At 30.0% G+C, this 15,186-nt stretch overlaps 1 protein-coding gene across 7 annotated transcripts in view; it reads right to left on the bottom strand.

Annotated features, from left to right (window-relative positions):
• by (focal adhesion protein tensin) overlaps window positions 1-15,186 on the bottom strand; it is a 352,917-nt gene that overhangs the window by 252,425 nt on the left and 85,306 nt on the right. Inside the window, exons 1-2 of one of the 7 annotated variants that reach the window (XM_088258486.1) lie at window positions 13,476-13,739; window positions 12,764-13,370 (exon numbers count right to left, since the gene is read on the bottom strand). The exons of 4 other annotated variants lie outside the window; for them this stretch is intronic. In XM_088258486.1, the coding sequence (XP_088114612.1) occupies window positions 12,764-12,841 (78 nt within the window). In that variant the 5' untranslated portion in view covers window positions 12,842-13,370; window positions 13,476-13,739. Of the gene's footprint in view, window positions 1-12,763; window positions 13,741-15,186 lie in introns of those variants that run through there. 2 more of the 7 variants (XM_088258489.1, XM_088258485.1) reach the window with 2 other exon arrangements.

The following is a 15,186-nucleotide window of genomic DNA, read 5'->3' as shown; positions in this document are numbered from 1 at the left end:
GAAGAAACCCGGATAAGTAAAAAATAATAACATTTTAATCACTAAATTGGAGATTAACGAAAATAAAAATCGTTCGATCATTTTTACATATATTTAATTTTACATATACAAAAAAAGTTTGATAAAAAATTCAAGCCGGAAAAATATACATATTTTGGACTCATGATACACAGTAATATTTTCTGTATAAAGTTATGAAACCTTGTAATTTCGGAAAAAAAATAACATAAGTTTTTATAAACATAAATATCCTTAATATTATTTTTACTTGATACTATTTAATTTTGATTAAAGAAATATTTTTCTAAGTTAATAATAATCTACAACATGTTGAGTGTGTCCAAATACTTGTTCACAAAATCTGGATTATCTCCAATTACAGGAGTTATATTCATATTATTTTTTGACATCTCATCAAAGATGAAGAAGAACATGGAAGTCTGGTCAAATACGGGGCTGACGACCGTCATAGGCTGGTTTATGAACATCTTCTTCATGTTTGATGAGATGTCAAAAAATAATATTATAATAATCTATTTAAAATGAATATCTTTGGAAGTCATTATTCAAGCTTCGATCTTAATATGTAAATAATGTTTTATTCTACAAATTATGTAGATTGAATAGGTGAACGAAGATTTACCTGCATGAATAAATAAATGACTTTCTATTATCTATGTAAACTCTCATTTTATCGTGCCTACATATATAATATAATATGTATACACACAAGTGTAAGGTGTAATATAAGCTTCAGATAGATTTCCGCGATACCTATAACGTAAATAAATATCGCCGAGCTTTGAATTTCAGGGCAACTCTCAAAGATATAGCACAGGGATGTCAAATAAAATACATAATACTAAGCGATCGAATAACGATCGGAAACCATTTGATTATAAAATCACATATATGTAAATTAAACGACAAATGTAGCACAACAATTTACATTTTCATAGCATTATTTACGTAATTACGTAAATTTGGTATCAAACAGTGTTTAACGATTAGCGTTACTTGAAAGATGCACAAAATAAGGTAACAATACGATTTTTTTCATATATAACGCAATACAAAAAACTATTACACTTTTTTTTAATGATATTTCTTGAATACTTGAACACGTAAAAATATTCCAGAAATATATTATGTAAAATTTATTAAATAAAATATATTGCAGGTTTATTTCAGATTGCAGGTTCTTGTCCGCCTCCGTAGTGTAATGGTCAGCACGCTAGGCTACCGTTCTGGAGGTCCCGGGTTCGATTCCCAAAGGGGGGGGGTCAAATAAATATACGTGATTTTTTCACTCTAATTTTTATTCGATATTACCCTGGACTGGTACCTGAAGCGGAGGGCTGATCACCTTTCCTTCATGTGTTCTAACGATCAAGGAACACTGCGTTTATCTGATGCAGTGCCCTATGCACCATTGAGGTGCGGATAAGGGTTTGAAGAAGAATTTTTTCACTGTAATATTTATTCAATATTACCATGGACTGGTACCTGAAGCAGAGGGCTGATCACCTTTCCTTCATGTGTAAAACGATCATGAAAACACTGCGTTTATAAGACACAGTGCCCTATGCACCATTGGGGTGCGGATATGGGTTTTAATAATAAATAATAATTATTTCATAATTTTCTTTAAAAGAAAACATGAATTCACGAGTAAGAAACGACGACAATTCATGAAAATTTATTTACGACACATTTTTAGTTTACCTCCTTTGGATAGTGGTGAGAATGTTGAACTATCATATCAAATAAGTTTAATATAAATTTAATTTAGCTTCCATACAATTCAAGAAAAAACGAAAAAAAAGTTATCTCTGTAATGTGTGTCACGTTTCATTTGTATCGGCCCTGAAATAGCAGTTCAAACGTGAAGATTTATGTATCTCACGTGTGTTGATATTAAATTTGTATTTATTTGATCAGAAAACAGACATTGTAGTTGAACCCCGTGAATCAAAAAGGAATTTCAAAAGGGATTGAATGTGTATGTGTTTGTGAGTGTATATATATATATATATTTATATATATATATATATATATATATATATATATATATATATATATATATATATATATATATATATATATATATATATATATAAAAATATATATATATATATATTTATATATATATATATACACATATATATATATATATATATATATATATATATATATATATATGTATGTATTTTTTTAAAACCCTTATCCGCACCCCAATGGCGCATAGGTCACTGCATTATATAAACATAGTGTTATCTTGATCGTTAACACACGAAGGTGAACAGCCCTCCGCTTCAGTCCAGGATAATATTGAATAAATATTATAGTGAAAAAATCACTTATATTTATTTGACCCCCCCCCCCCTGGGAATCGAACCCAGGATCTCCAGAACGGTAGCCGAGCGTGCTGACAAACACACATTATATATATATATATATATATATATATATATATATATATATATTGAATTTATATATATATATATATATATATATATATATATATATATATATATATATATATATATATATATATATATATATATATATAAATTCAACATATATCTATAATATTGTAATATATGTGCGACATGATTTATGTAAAAATAAATAAATATGCCCACGTTCGCCTTGCCAGTTGGGTTTTGTGTAACGTCGGACGGTACCTGGTATCACGTCCCGGCTGGTATCACAAATCAAGGGATAAAGCTGATATCTTGCGATCGGGAAGACGCCATTACCAGTTGAAATAAGGTAATGTGCCGCAGTGTACACAGCCCCTAACCATCACGAAATATTGCTGATAAACGATAATCGTTTTCACATCAGAACCATGCTGCTATTATAATATTGCATAATAAAACATAAAAGGACCTCTAGGAATTCTGGCTCTTAGTGAAACGACCTTATTTCAGGTTTCAGTAACTAAATCATATAATTTTCTTCAATTTTAAATAAAACAATTGTTTCTTGAATGTTTTCCGCAGATTTTTTGTGGCACATTTTAAACCTTATATCAAACAACGTTGTTTTAACCACTTTTTTTATTTTATTAGTACACTTTAACCGACCGGTTTCGACAAGAAACTTGTCATCATCAGGGTTTATTAATTTCTTAAACATTGAAATATTGAAATACTCATAGTTAATTACATTCCCTTACTCCTAAATGATATTTATACTATGCATTACGTAGCAACTCCAAATAACAAGCCACGCGCGCATACGTAATGTGGAACACACACACAAAAACCTACTGTAATAAAAAATTGGTTAAAACAAAGTAGTTTAATTTTATAAGAAAAATGTTTTTTACCACTGAGTATTATATTTTTGAGACTTGTTTCGGAAGCTACAGTTGCTTACATCCGCAGCTTCTGATACTAGTCTTAACAATATAATTCTAGAAAATAAAAACACAAGATTTTTATAATTTATATTTTATTAACTTTTGTGATTTTCCATTTTATAATTAAAATGTAACTTTGTTTAAAAATCACTACAAATATTTTATTATAACCTAATTATAGTGTCTAACGGTTTCGAAGCTAACCGCTTCTTTATCAAGACTGATAACTCTTAATCAGTTAATAATTAAAAGCGTTTACATATAATTTTTCATGTCTTACCACAAAGCGAATGCCGAAACAATGAATAGCATTATTTTTTTATATATATTTTTTTAAATCTCAATAAAGATGAAGAATATGGAAGTCTGGATATTTACAGGGCTTACGACCGTCAAAGGCTGGTTTAAATTATCACTTTACACATATGTAAAATTCGCCAATTCTACCCATGATTGACAACCACACTACCCAAATTATGTTTTCAAGCGTTTCTCAAGTGTGCGAATAACTCAAGGAGGATAAACCCAGATTTTAGAACAAAAATTTGGACACACTCAAAATATTGTTAAAAATAAAATGTTTGTTTTTTTAATGGTAGGAACTTAAAAAATAAATATGAAACAGGTCTTCATCCTTCAACGTCCCAAGGACACAACTCTAAAATTAAGACTTAACTTCACATACGGTGTTTGAAAATCACTCTGAATCCATCGAAACACGTGTCACAATAGATTTTAAGCAAAAGTAGTATTTACCAAGTAAAATTTGAACTAAAAATGTATGTTTTCCAAACAAACATAAAAAAAATATACAGGCAATCTGATATCGATTTTTTTTAAGTTTTCACTTTTTGCGAGTGATTTTGTGATATCGATTTAGATATTTTCAAATACGGCTCCTACGTACAAACAGAGTAAGTATTTACATTTTCCCTGAAGGTTTCAGTAGATACAATCATTAATACGACAAAATAAATCCCAAATGAAAAGCTTAAAATTAAAATTGGTAACGTTTGATAAATTACGAATTCGTTCCAGTTTAATTAGTATAATTCGTTATTCTATCACATTATTTACCCTCGGGTGGTTTTATATTAAAACCGGATGTTTTTCTTACCAAGAATTGATTTACATCTTTCAATTTGTTCTAAGAATTAATTTTATTATTACGTATGTTTTTCCTTGTTTATTCATCATTCATTTGAACCCTGCCTTCTCTTATATTTTTTTATACTTTTTTTGTTATATATATATATAAAACAATATTGAAAAAATTGTTAAATTAAAATTCTAAATGTAAATATTCGTTCGTTCAATACCTTAAATCTGCAAAAGCTAAAGTTATTTACCAATTCATTATTTTTTAATTTTGGCACAACGTTGCATTCGAATATGCGTGTGTTTTGTATGTCACAGGTTCAAACACAAGTTTTTAAGACACCTTTTTTTAACCTTAATGGCAGCGCCATCTGTTAAGAGTAACAGCAACATGAGAAATACTTAATATTGATAGTGGCAGATAGCATGCTCTTTGACAGCTGCTAAATATTATACGAGTATTTGAAAGCTTTGTGAAATTACGCATTTTAGGAATGTTTTTTTTCTCTTTTCTTTCTAAACGATTTAACTAGATTGAGCCACATCACGCGTGGCCGGGTATAAATAGCTAATAATAATGACATGAAACACTCTCCTTATCATTCATCGTTCACTTTATACAATACCACTTGAACGATGAATTTGTCATATTACCATACCACAAAGTTAACAATGCTTTTATTATACAAAATAATTAGGAAATATTTTTAAATCATGATAATAAATACTTTGGAATATTGATAAATAATATTCAACAATTACATTTTTTTAAACAAAATTGGATTATGTACATTATTCAAGTATACGTTTTATACAGATGTTATTTTATTTACATACAACATATTAACATTTTATATGAAAAATAATTTTAATAACATACAATATAGGTACTGCTTTTCATGTATAAATAATATTCACACACATTAAATTCATTGTATTCATGTAAATTCTAAGAAATACGAAAAGACTTGCAAAACAGCCATATGTGTCTCACATTCTGAATAATGGCACATGTGTGTGGTAGAACCCTATTTTTTATACATCTTGTTAGTCGCATCTGATAAAAAGTTTAACCGACCGCTCTTGTTAACTTAAAATGAACCAAATATATTATAATACTAGCATGATATGTTGTTGACAATGTCGTTGAAAATATGAATTATGTACAATGTTATTGAGGACGAAATTGTAATAATACTTGAGTTATTATACAATGTAATAGTCTAGGAATCTCATACACGAAAGAAAAATAATTATTTTAGTCATTGTAGAACCAAAATATTACTCGTACTTAAGAAAATTTATAATTATAGCCACATTCAAACAACAATACAAATAAACTTAGCCAAATGTGACTAGAAGAGATATATTGTGAATTAAATATCAGCATTATTTATAGCTTGAAATTGAAGTCTTAAATGGATAAATTAAAGCCAAAGAATATCTTCATAATAAATATACATAATTGTACGTACATAAATACACGCAGAACTAAAATATGTATGTATTAGATTCTTTTTTTTTAAAATCATTTTCACATATTCCTCCCAAAAATAAATCGTTTCCCTTATAATTTAGTAGGTTACTTTATTTTTTAATATGTACCTCAAAGAATATGTACCTAGAAGAAAGACCTCCAGGACGACCACAGAAATGATGAAGGGAAAGTTAGATCTCCTCACAGGAACAAGACTAAAGCCCTGATTAATTAGATCAACAGATATATTTAGAGAGGAAGAAGAATGAGAAATTACTGCCAAATCAAAGAATGAAAACTTCATGTTTATTTCTGCAAAAAGATAGTACCGTAGAACTTGAACTTTGATGTGTTACTTGAGCCCAGTACAAAAAAATATTTAGATCGTGGTATCGATCGAAGTATCGTGACAATACGGCTGTCCAAACTCAAAACACAGTAAGGGACATTTTTTGTAGTACTTTTTTTTTACATTTTTGGACTAAGTAGATTCTACTTAGTCCAAAAATGCAAAAAAAAACGGACTACAAAAAATGTCCCTTACTGTGTTTTAAGTTTGGACAGCCGAATAAGTGTCACCTGTCAGGAAAACAATGAATCATATCAATACGTTCATTATTGTAGACCAAATACAGATTTAAATAAAAAAAATTGTACTGGGCTCAAGTAACACAACAAAGTTTAAGTAGCCCCGTTCTACGGTACCTACCCTTTACTCTTAATGTGTGAATATAAATCATATTAAGGTAAGTCTGAAAAAAATATTCTCATCCAAATTATTTCATATTGTCACAGAAAGAAAATGTTTTTTTACGTGTGAAAAAGAAAAATAGTAAAGCTGGGAAATACGAACAAGCTTTTATCCAAGTGATTTATGTAAAGTCGGATAAACCCTCCTCCCCACGTGTTAACTGCCGAGCCACCCCCCACAAGCCCACCCCGGAACTAAATGGAGATATAAATGTATTTGTGAAGATATTAATAAAGTTGTTTAAGTTACCTACCCCGAAGGGAAATTCACAAATGAGATGAACGCTTCCGTTTGTGTCAATTCTGTCGTAAATTAACATGTTGACGGAAATTTATACATTATTTACGAGAAAAAACGGGTAAGAATGATTCGCTTCCGCAGTATAATTGTCAGCACGCTCGGCTACAGTTTTGGAGGTCTCGGGTTCGTTTCCGTAAGGAGGGGTTAAATAAATAAAAATGATTTTTTCACTCTAACATTTATTCTCTTGGACATGTGGAACATATGAGTGAGGATAGAACGGTTAAACAAATTTATGAAGCGAATGTAGTTGGAAAAAGAAGCAGAGGAAGACCGAGGAAAACTTGGCACATTAAGGTATGTCAAATACTTGAATGTGGATGAGTCAGGAGTCGTAATAATCGTCGAGTATGTTTGAGGAGATGCATGAATGTAGAAGAGGTAAAGAATGTTTGTAAATACAGAGTAATGTGGCGTTCGATTCTCTCTGCCTACCCCTGCGAGGAAGCGGCGTGATGGTTAGTTAGTTAGTTTTATTTATTCAATATTACCCTGGACTGGTACCTGAAACGGAGGGCTAATCACCTTTCCTTCATATGGTCATGATCAAGATAACACTGCGTTTATATGATACAGTGCCCTATGCACCATTGGGTGCCGATGAGGGTTTGAATATGAAGATATATAATCAAAAGAAGTCGATGGATTGACTAGAAATTTATACAAACACAGCCTTATATTTGATTAGATCAATGAATGTAGCCTTTAGAAATGAAATGATTCTCAACCCCCTGATGTATCCTTTACAAAAGCATATTAAGGTTATCGGTTTAATGTTATTGCGTTTATTTCTTTCTTCTTGCCAGTATTTTGTAAACCGCTACATTTATTTCGGCGCGAGCCAACCCTCTCGCTACATTCCGATCATACAACTCCTGATAATCTTGAGTTATTCGAAATAGATAATAATTGGCCAATCTCCCGAATCCTTTAGGCCTATATTATCATCTGATACGGGATAATTTATAATACCCCACAAAGGATATAATGATCTTGTGAATACGGCCATAGGATTTCCAATCGCCTCGTAGTTTACACCATTCTTCGAAATATCTTTAATACCCTTAAAACTAATGTGAGAATATGTCAGACTGTATTGAAAACGATGGGAAGTGAATGTTAAATTTGTGCATATAAAATATTACGCATATCGTCAGATCGAGAAATAAAATTCATTAAAAAGGGAATAACAGTATCCTTATTTACAGTTTCCTAATTCATGTAAAAAATAAGAGGAAAATATAATAACCATTTGAAGACGATCATACGTAGGGGATACCGGGGTCTGAAAGTAACACGGGTACAAAGTAACATTACATAGTTTGAAGATTTTGACATATTTAAGATCCACTCTGCAAGTAAAACGAGCGCATGAATATTTATGAAACAACAATAATAAGGGTTGTAAATTTTGGACCAAAGTAACTACGTAATTTTTTTTTGAAAAATCTTCCGAATTTTTGCGAGTTATAAATAAAAGTTTTAGCCTAAATTATGGATTGTTCAATATGCTAGAATTCCAGCCTAAATATTATGTTTTTTTCTAAAGCTATAAGAATTGACGCAAAAATAATAAATGTCTATCCTATACATATTATTTTTTTCAAAATGTTTGTCAAGGTTGCAGAATGGGCAAAAAAAACAATACTCGGAAAAAAAATAAGTAGGTATTTAAAGAATATTTAAATATTATTTTATTCCGAAATACTAAAAAGTAAGTCAAAAAATCACAAATCAAGTGGTACTTACTACCTACAATTATCATGGCTTGAAAAATAGTTATGTACATGTTAAATATACGTTTTTTTAAAATACTTTTTACAAAAGACTTTTAAATAATTATAATCAAGGGCACTGTTGTGGATTTCTTTAAAGATGCCGCTACACTTTTAAATTAATGTTTTCCAATATTCTACCATGATCATGTTTTTAAAGTATCTACAAAAAAAATAACAAAAGCCTTTTTTTAAAGTACGTTATATTGGAAAGTAATATTTGATACAAAACATCCAAAATATTCCTAAAATTACTTGAATTGTATTTTTAAATAATAATCCTACACAAATGCCAAGAATTATAATGTAAAATTGAAACAATTCTATCCATTAAATTGTTAAAATATACAAAAATTGTACAATATTCATAATATCACTCTGCTACCCTTAGCAAACAGCAGGGTGTCGGGGAGAATAGCTCCAGTGACATTTCAATGGGAGATTAACATCCACTTCTTTTGTGGAAACCTTTTTATCCTAACAAGACACTTTATTTACTTTAGAGTTTTAAATGACAATGCGTTTTCAAAATGACATTGTAAATGAATTAGTTAAAAGATTGATGGTCAGAAAGATCTCAGCGATGTTCCTTTCGCGATTTTTATTGTTTGTTTATTTTATATTTCAATATAAAATAGATTAACAAAAAATGAAATAAAATAAAATAAAATATATTTGCGGCAAAATTATGTATGATAGATGTTAGAATGGCGATATAAGGAAAGAATGAAAGGGTGAGTTTTGCATTATATCGATAAAATTTAAAAAGGTGTGTCGAGATGTTTTGGGCATATAAATCGAATGAGTGAAGAAAAAACAATAAAACTTATTTATGAGACAAATGAAGCTGGTAATAGAAGCAGAGAGAGACACACACATATATATATATATATATATATATATATATATATATATATATATATATATATATATATATATATATATATATATATATATATATATATATGTATATATATAATGCCATATCCGGAGAGCACGTAGGACTAGATGTATGAACTTGAAGGAAACGTGGACAGTTTATGACAGGACGGGCTAGTATGGCGTTCCATCCTCTTTGCCTAGCCCTTCAGAGAACGGCGTGATGGAAATTGTAATCGTATAAATAATTCCTATTTATATTATTTATGAATACTTAAAAATATATCTAGCCTATTCGATCGTGTAATGATCAAAAATGTCCTGCGAGTGAGCAAAATGACTAACGAGATTTAAAATGTAGCTCAGGCACTGATTTTCGTTGACAAAACGAGTTAGTCACCCCCTCGGGTGCGATTCTCGGATTCCTGTGATTGAAGTTAATCTAAATGGAAAAGGACGACAGACCACCCTTTAAGTTGCTCGCTCACAAAGAGCTTTGAAAAATAAGCTCGTGACGCGTTACCGAGAACGCAAGAACTTAGAGCGTGACTGAATAAGATGTGTGGAAGATCACCGGACAGAATGTCTGTATTTAATCCTAGCCATGTGCATTTCTGGGGGTTTAAGTGCATTGAAATTCAGTATGGCATACATGACAACAGGTTGGAGATTAAATTAATAATTGTACTGTGATGTTGTTCTGCTATTTAATATGCAATGGTAAAGTTTTGAAATAAATAACATTTGTCATTAAGGTCCGTTAGGTCGCAACTTAATTTTCTCTAAATCCAGGTAACACGTAATCGATTTTTTTCTCAAAACACCGTTTTTGCATTGAAAAATATTTTTGTTTTAAAAAATGTTTTATTGTTATTGCAAGGTACAAAGTTGAAAAAAATAAAAAAAATAAATTCTATATGGTATATATTCTAAAAACAACAAAAAAACCAATACACATTCTTTAAAATCATTGTATCCTAATACGTGTTCACAGATCTGGATATTATTTTTGGCATCTCAATATAGCTTTATAGAGATGTCGAAAAGTAATGTAAGAAATATCTCATAATTAGAGATAATCCAGATTTTTTAACTAGTATTTGGACACAATAAAATTTTTGTAAATGAATCGTTTTAGTACCGATACTTTTTCTTATACGCATGCTAAAATTACTGAAGACTTTTTTACAATAATAATTTCGAAAAAAGAGAAAAGAAAAATGTATTATATTTTTCATCATTTTATGTATTCCCATGAATTTTCTAGCGATTAGGCACAGTAAAACAGAAGGCTGGCACGTTTGGGCTGTTACTCTACTTATTTAACTAGCCTGATGTTTTAAAAATGAAGTGCGTTAATATATTACTCGAACGACGTAATGCTTATCGGCAATCGAACCAAGGTCGACCAGTTGCAAACAATGGTAATAATTGTACAATGATGTTTACAACTAAGTGCAGTGCAAGTCATTCCAGTATTGCGAAATGCTTGAAAACCAATCGAAAAATCATCGCCTGCCACTTTTTATTATGGACTCAGTTTCGAGTGCAGTTTAATTGTCAAAATAGTCAAGTCAGCATTTTTAATGTTCGTTTTTTGAGGTTAATCGAGTGACATGTAATTGGGTACTAAAAAAATATTTTTTTTTGAGCATATACCTACTCGCAGTCCGGAAGCAATATATTTCAAATTAATTACTGGCGTTTACAAACTTTTTAATCAAAGTTAATCGTCAATTATAAATCACTTAAAATCATTATGAAGGCGTTAATAATTTAGATCAATGTAAAAGTAGTTTGGAATGCATGAATATTTGCTAAATTTATATATATATATATATATATATATATATATATATATATATATATATATATATATATATATATATATATATATATATATATATATATATATATATATATATATATATATATATATATATATATGGATTTTATTTTTATAAAAGGCTTTTTGCTGCTTGTTTTGAAATGAATAATTTGTTAAATGAAAGTCGAAGTACGAGTAGTTTTGAAGTAATAAAAATTAAAAAGAACTAATAAAATAGAAGGTACAATATATGGTAAAGCAAAAAAAAACTATAAAAAGACAAAATGAATGGCTAAAATAAGTGCTGTTAAATCAAAGCTTATTTGATACAAGCTTTTTGCTTTTGGGAATTTCCCAGATTAATTTTTTATTTGGTTTTCTGATACATTATCCATTTTAATTTTTAAACGTACGGTATGTCTATGTATGGTAAATTATGCTCATATATTACTGTATAAATCTACATGCTATTCAAAATATTCTTTTTTGCTAATAATACAATACACCGGAATAGGTTTTGTTCGTAATAAATATGCATATTATTGTTTAATTGAACAATAACTACTACCTGATTAAGTAATACTAAATTTTAATTAAAATTTTATATGATTAGATAATCCAACATGTGATTTACGCATTATTTATATAATTGTTTAGTTAAAATGCATTTTAAAGTAGAAATGATGGCAATATAATATTGAGGTGATGTAATTATTTTTAAAAATAACTATACGTTTGTAAAGCAGCCTGAATCCAGGCTGAATCCCATATTAGTCAGTCTATGTATATAAACACAAATTACGACGTTCGTTTGTTCAAAATCATAAATCTTCGAAATTTCGTCACAACATTGCATTCGAATAAACGCATGTTTTATTTTCAAGACTCCATTTCCCTCCTTCTTAATCAGCCGATTGACATTTTTTTTCTTTGATATTTTAATTTATTTATAATTATATTTCTAATATCATAATCCACATCTGTATAAGAGTCATTGATGTAGTATTTTACGAAAATGGCTATATATAAATTATGCCAAATTATACTTTTAATTATTATTAATATTTATCTGTATCAGGTGAGAACGTGTTTTTTTTTTAATAAACTGTTTTTGACTGCAATAACAGGCCGTTAGCCCTGTTAAACCCAGAATTTAATATTTTTCATGTATATTGAGTTATCAAAAATGTAAACTGGATTAATTTATCCGTCGATATTCCAATGAAAATATAACTGAGTAACAGGAATTCAGAAATAAAAAAATATCAAAAAAACTAAATCAAACCTGCAGGAGAAGATGTAGAGGTGCTGACACCAGGGGCGCAGCAGGGGGCGCACGCCCCCAGGACCGGAACCAGGGCATGTTAAATCACAACTCCAATCGACAAAAAAAAAACAATCTAACACTCAACTCATTTACCACTCGTAAACACAACACCAGTAAATACACCTACAACTTTACGACCGGATTGAAATTGTAAATTGAATTTGTTGAAGTATTTTCACGATATCGTTTCCATTTTACCTTTTTTCAAATCGCTTGTCTTATTCACTTATATACGCTTTATTGCTATTTTTTGTTTAAATGAAACTGAAGCGTATCCGACAGAAAACAACAAATTTCCGCTTCGGCAGCCACGATAACGATTTCACAGTAATAACCATAAAAATTTATTCTCTAAATGGAAATTAACACTGCAACATAATGTTAGGAATTAAGCGTATAAAATAGTCTTACAGTCACATAAATCCGTGGGTTAATTCGTTGTCTTTAAAAGCACTAAAATTAAGTTATTTTGCTTATAAGTGATAACTGCACAAAAATTAAATTATCACTAAAATATTGTCCTTAAAACTTAAAAATACAATTTATTTATTTTTATCAATTGAACCTTTCATGGATTAACGGCACTTATTATCCTATTGTACTTAAATTATCACTAAAATATTATCCTTAAAACTTAAAAATACAATTTATTTATTTTTATCAATTGAACCTTTCTTGGATTAACGGCACTTATTATCCTATTGTACTTAAATTAAATTATCACTAAAATATTGTCCTTAAAACTTAAAAAAAATATATTTATTTTTATCAATTGAGCCTTTCTTGGATTCACGGCACTTATTATCCTATTGTTTCAAATATGCCTCGATAATTGGAGCAATTACTCATTTTGTGGCCGAAAAAAAACATCGAAGTGTTACTACATTTAGTACGCAGCGGCGTGAACCGGCCTCCGCGACAGTCAGGAGTAAACTGAGGCAGAGGCAGAAAGTAAACTGAAATATTGTAGTAAATGGAGCCCTAAACATGAAGAGCAGACTGGAGATATACTAATGTCTCCCTCCCTCTGCCTCTCTCTCTCCACCCCAGGCCCTACTAACCGGAGAGAGAAAAAAGGTTCCACAGGAATATTGTTAACCCTTAGCGGTCCGTAAGGGATGTAGGATGAAGGGTGTAATTTGTTAAGGCTCAAATCATGACAATAAGATTTATTATTTCTATCCGCCTGGAAAAAAATCATAATGAAACACTTATATAATTATGTTTTAGAATAAAAACACGCTTCTGAGATATTAATTTATTCATATCATAAATTTATGTTTTGTCTTCATAAAATGACGCAATAATAATAATAATAATAATAAATTTGGATAACTTATATAGCGCCATTTTCGTAAAAAAATACCTCAAGGGCGCTTCACTGTGAATGAATTGGGGAAAAATAATTGCAATCCTATGGTTATTAACTAACTAACTAACCATCACGCCACTTCCCCGCAGAGATAGGCAGAGAGATATCATAATCCACATCTGTATAAGAGTCATTGAGGTAGTATTTTACGAAAATGGCTACATATAAATTATCCCAAATTATACTTTTAATTATTATTAATATTTATCTGTATCAGGTGAGAACGTGTTTTTTTTTAATAAACTGTTTTTGACTGCAATGACAGGCCGTTAGCCCTGTTAATACCCATAGTTTAATATTCTTCATGTATATGGAGTTATCAAAAATGTAAACTGAATTAATTTATCCGTCCATATTCCAATGAAAATATAACTGAGTAACAGGAATTCAGAAATAAAAAATATCAAAAAAGAAACAAAATCAAACCTGCAGGAGAAGATGTAGAGGTGCTGACACCAGGGGCGCAGCAGGGGGCGCCATACCACGATGTATTTGTAAACATTATTCCCCTCTTTCACATTCATGCATCTCCTCATACATACCCGCCGATTATTTCGACTCCTGACCCGGCCGCTTTCAAGCATTTGACATACCCGATTGTGCTTCCTCGGTCTTCCTCTGCTTCTTTTTTCAACGACATTTGCCTCATAAATTTGTTTATCCGTTCTTTCTTCGGTCATACGTTCCACATGTCCAAACCATTTCAAAACAATTTTCTTAATTTTATCGATATATTTTTTTTTTTAATAAGAGAAATATTTGTGTTTTGATTATTTTCACTAATATTTCAATTTAATACTATTTCTGTGAGCCTAAGCGGCTCATTAATAGAAATAGGTATCAAATTGCGGGAGAGGGGTTCGAGACGAGAAACTCTGACTTAAGAGTCCGCGACGCTAACCACGGAACCACAACCCGAAACCTTATAATACTTATATACTTAATATATACTTAATAATATACTTAGTAATACTTAGCTTAGCATTGTATTATTTCCTTATTTCACCAT

This window comes from Brachycentrus maculatus, unplaced genomic scaffold, assembly GCF_059751285.1.
Source record: "Brachycentrus maculatus isolate JH-2025_06_01 unplaced genomic scaffold, ASM5975128v1 h1tg000097l, whole genome shotgun sequence".
Lineage (NCBI taxonomy): Eukaryota > Metazoa > Arthropoda > Insecta > Trichoptera > Brachycentridae > Brachycentrus > Brachycentrus maculatus.
Note: the sequence above shows the minus strand (reverse complement) of the source record. Positions and strands in the feature narration are given on the sequence as shown.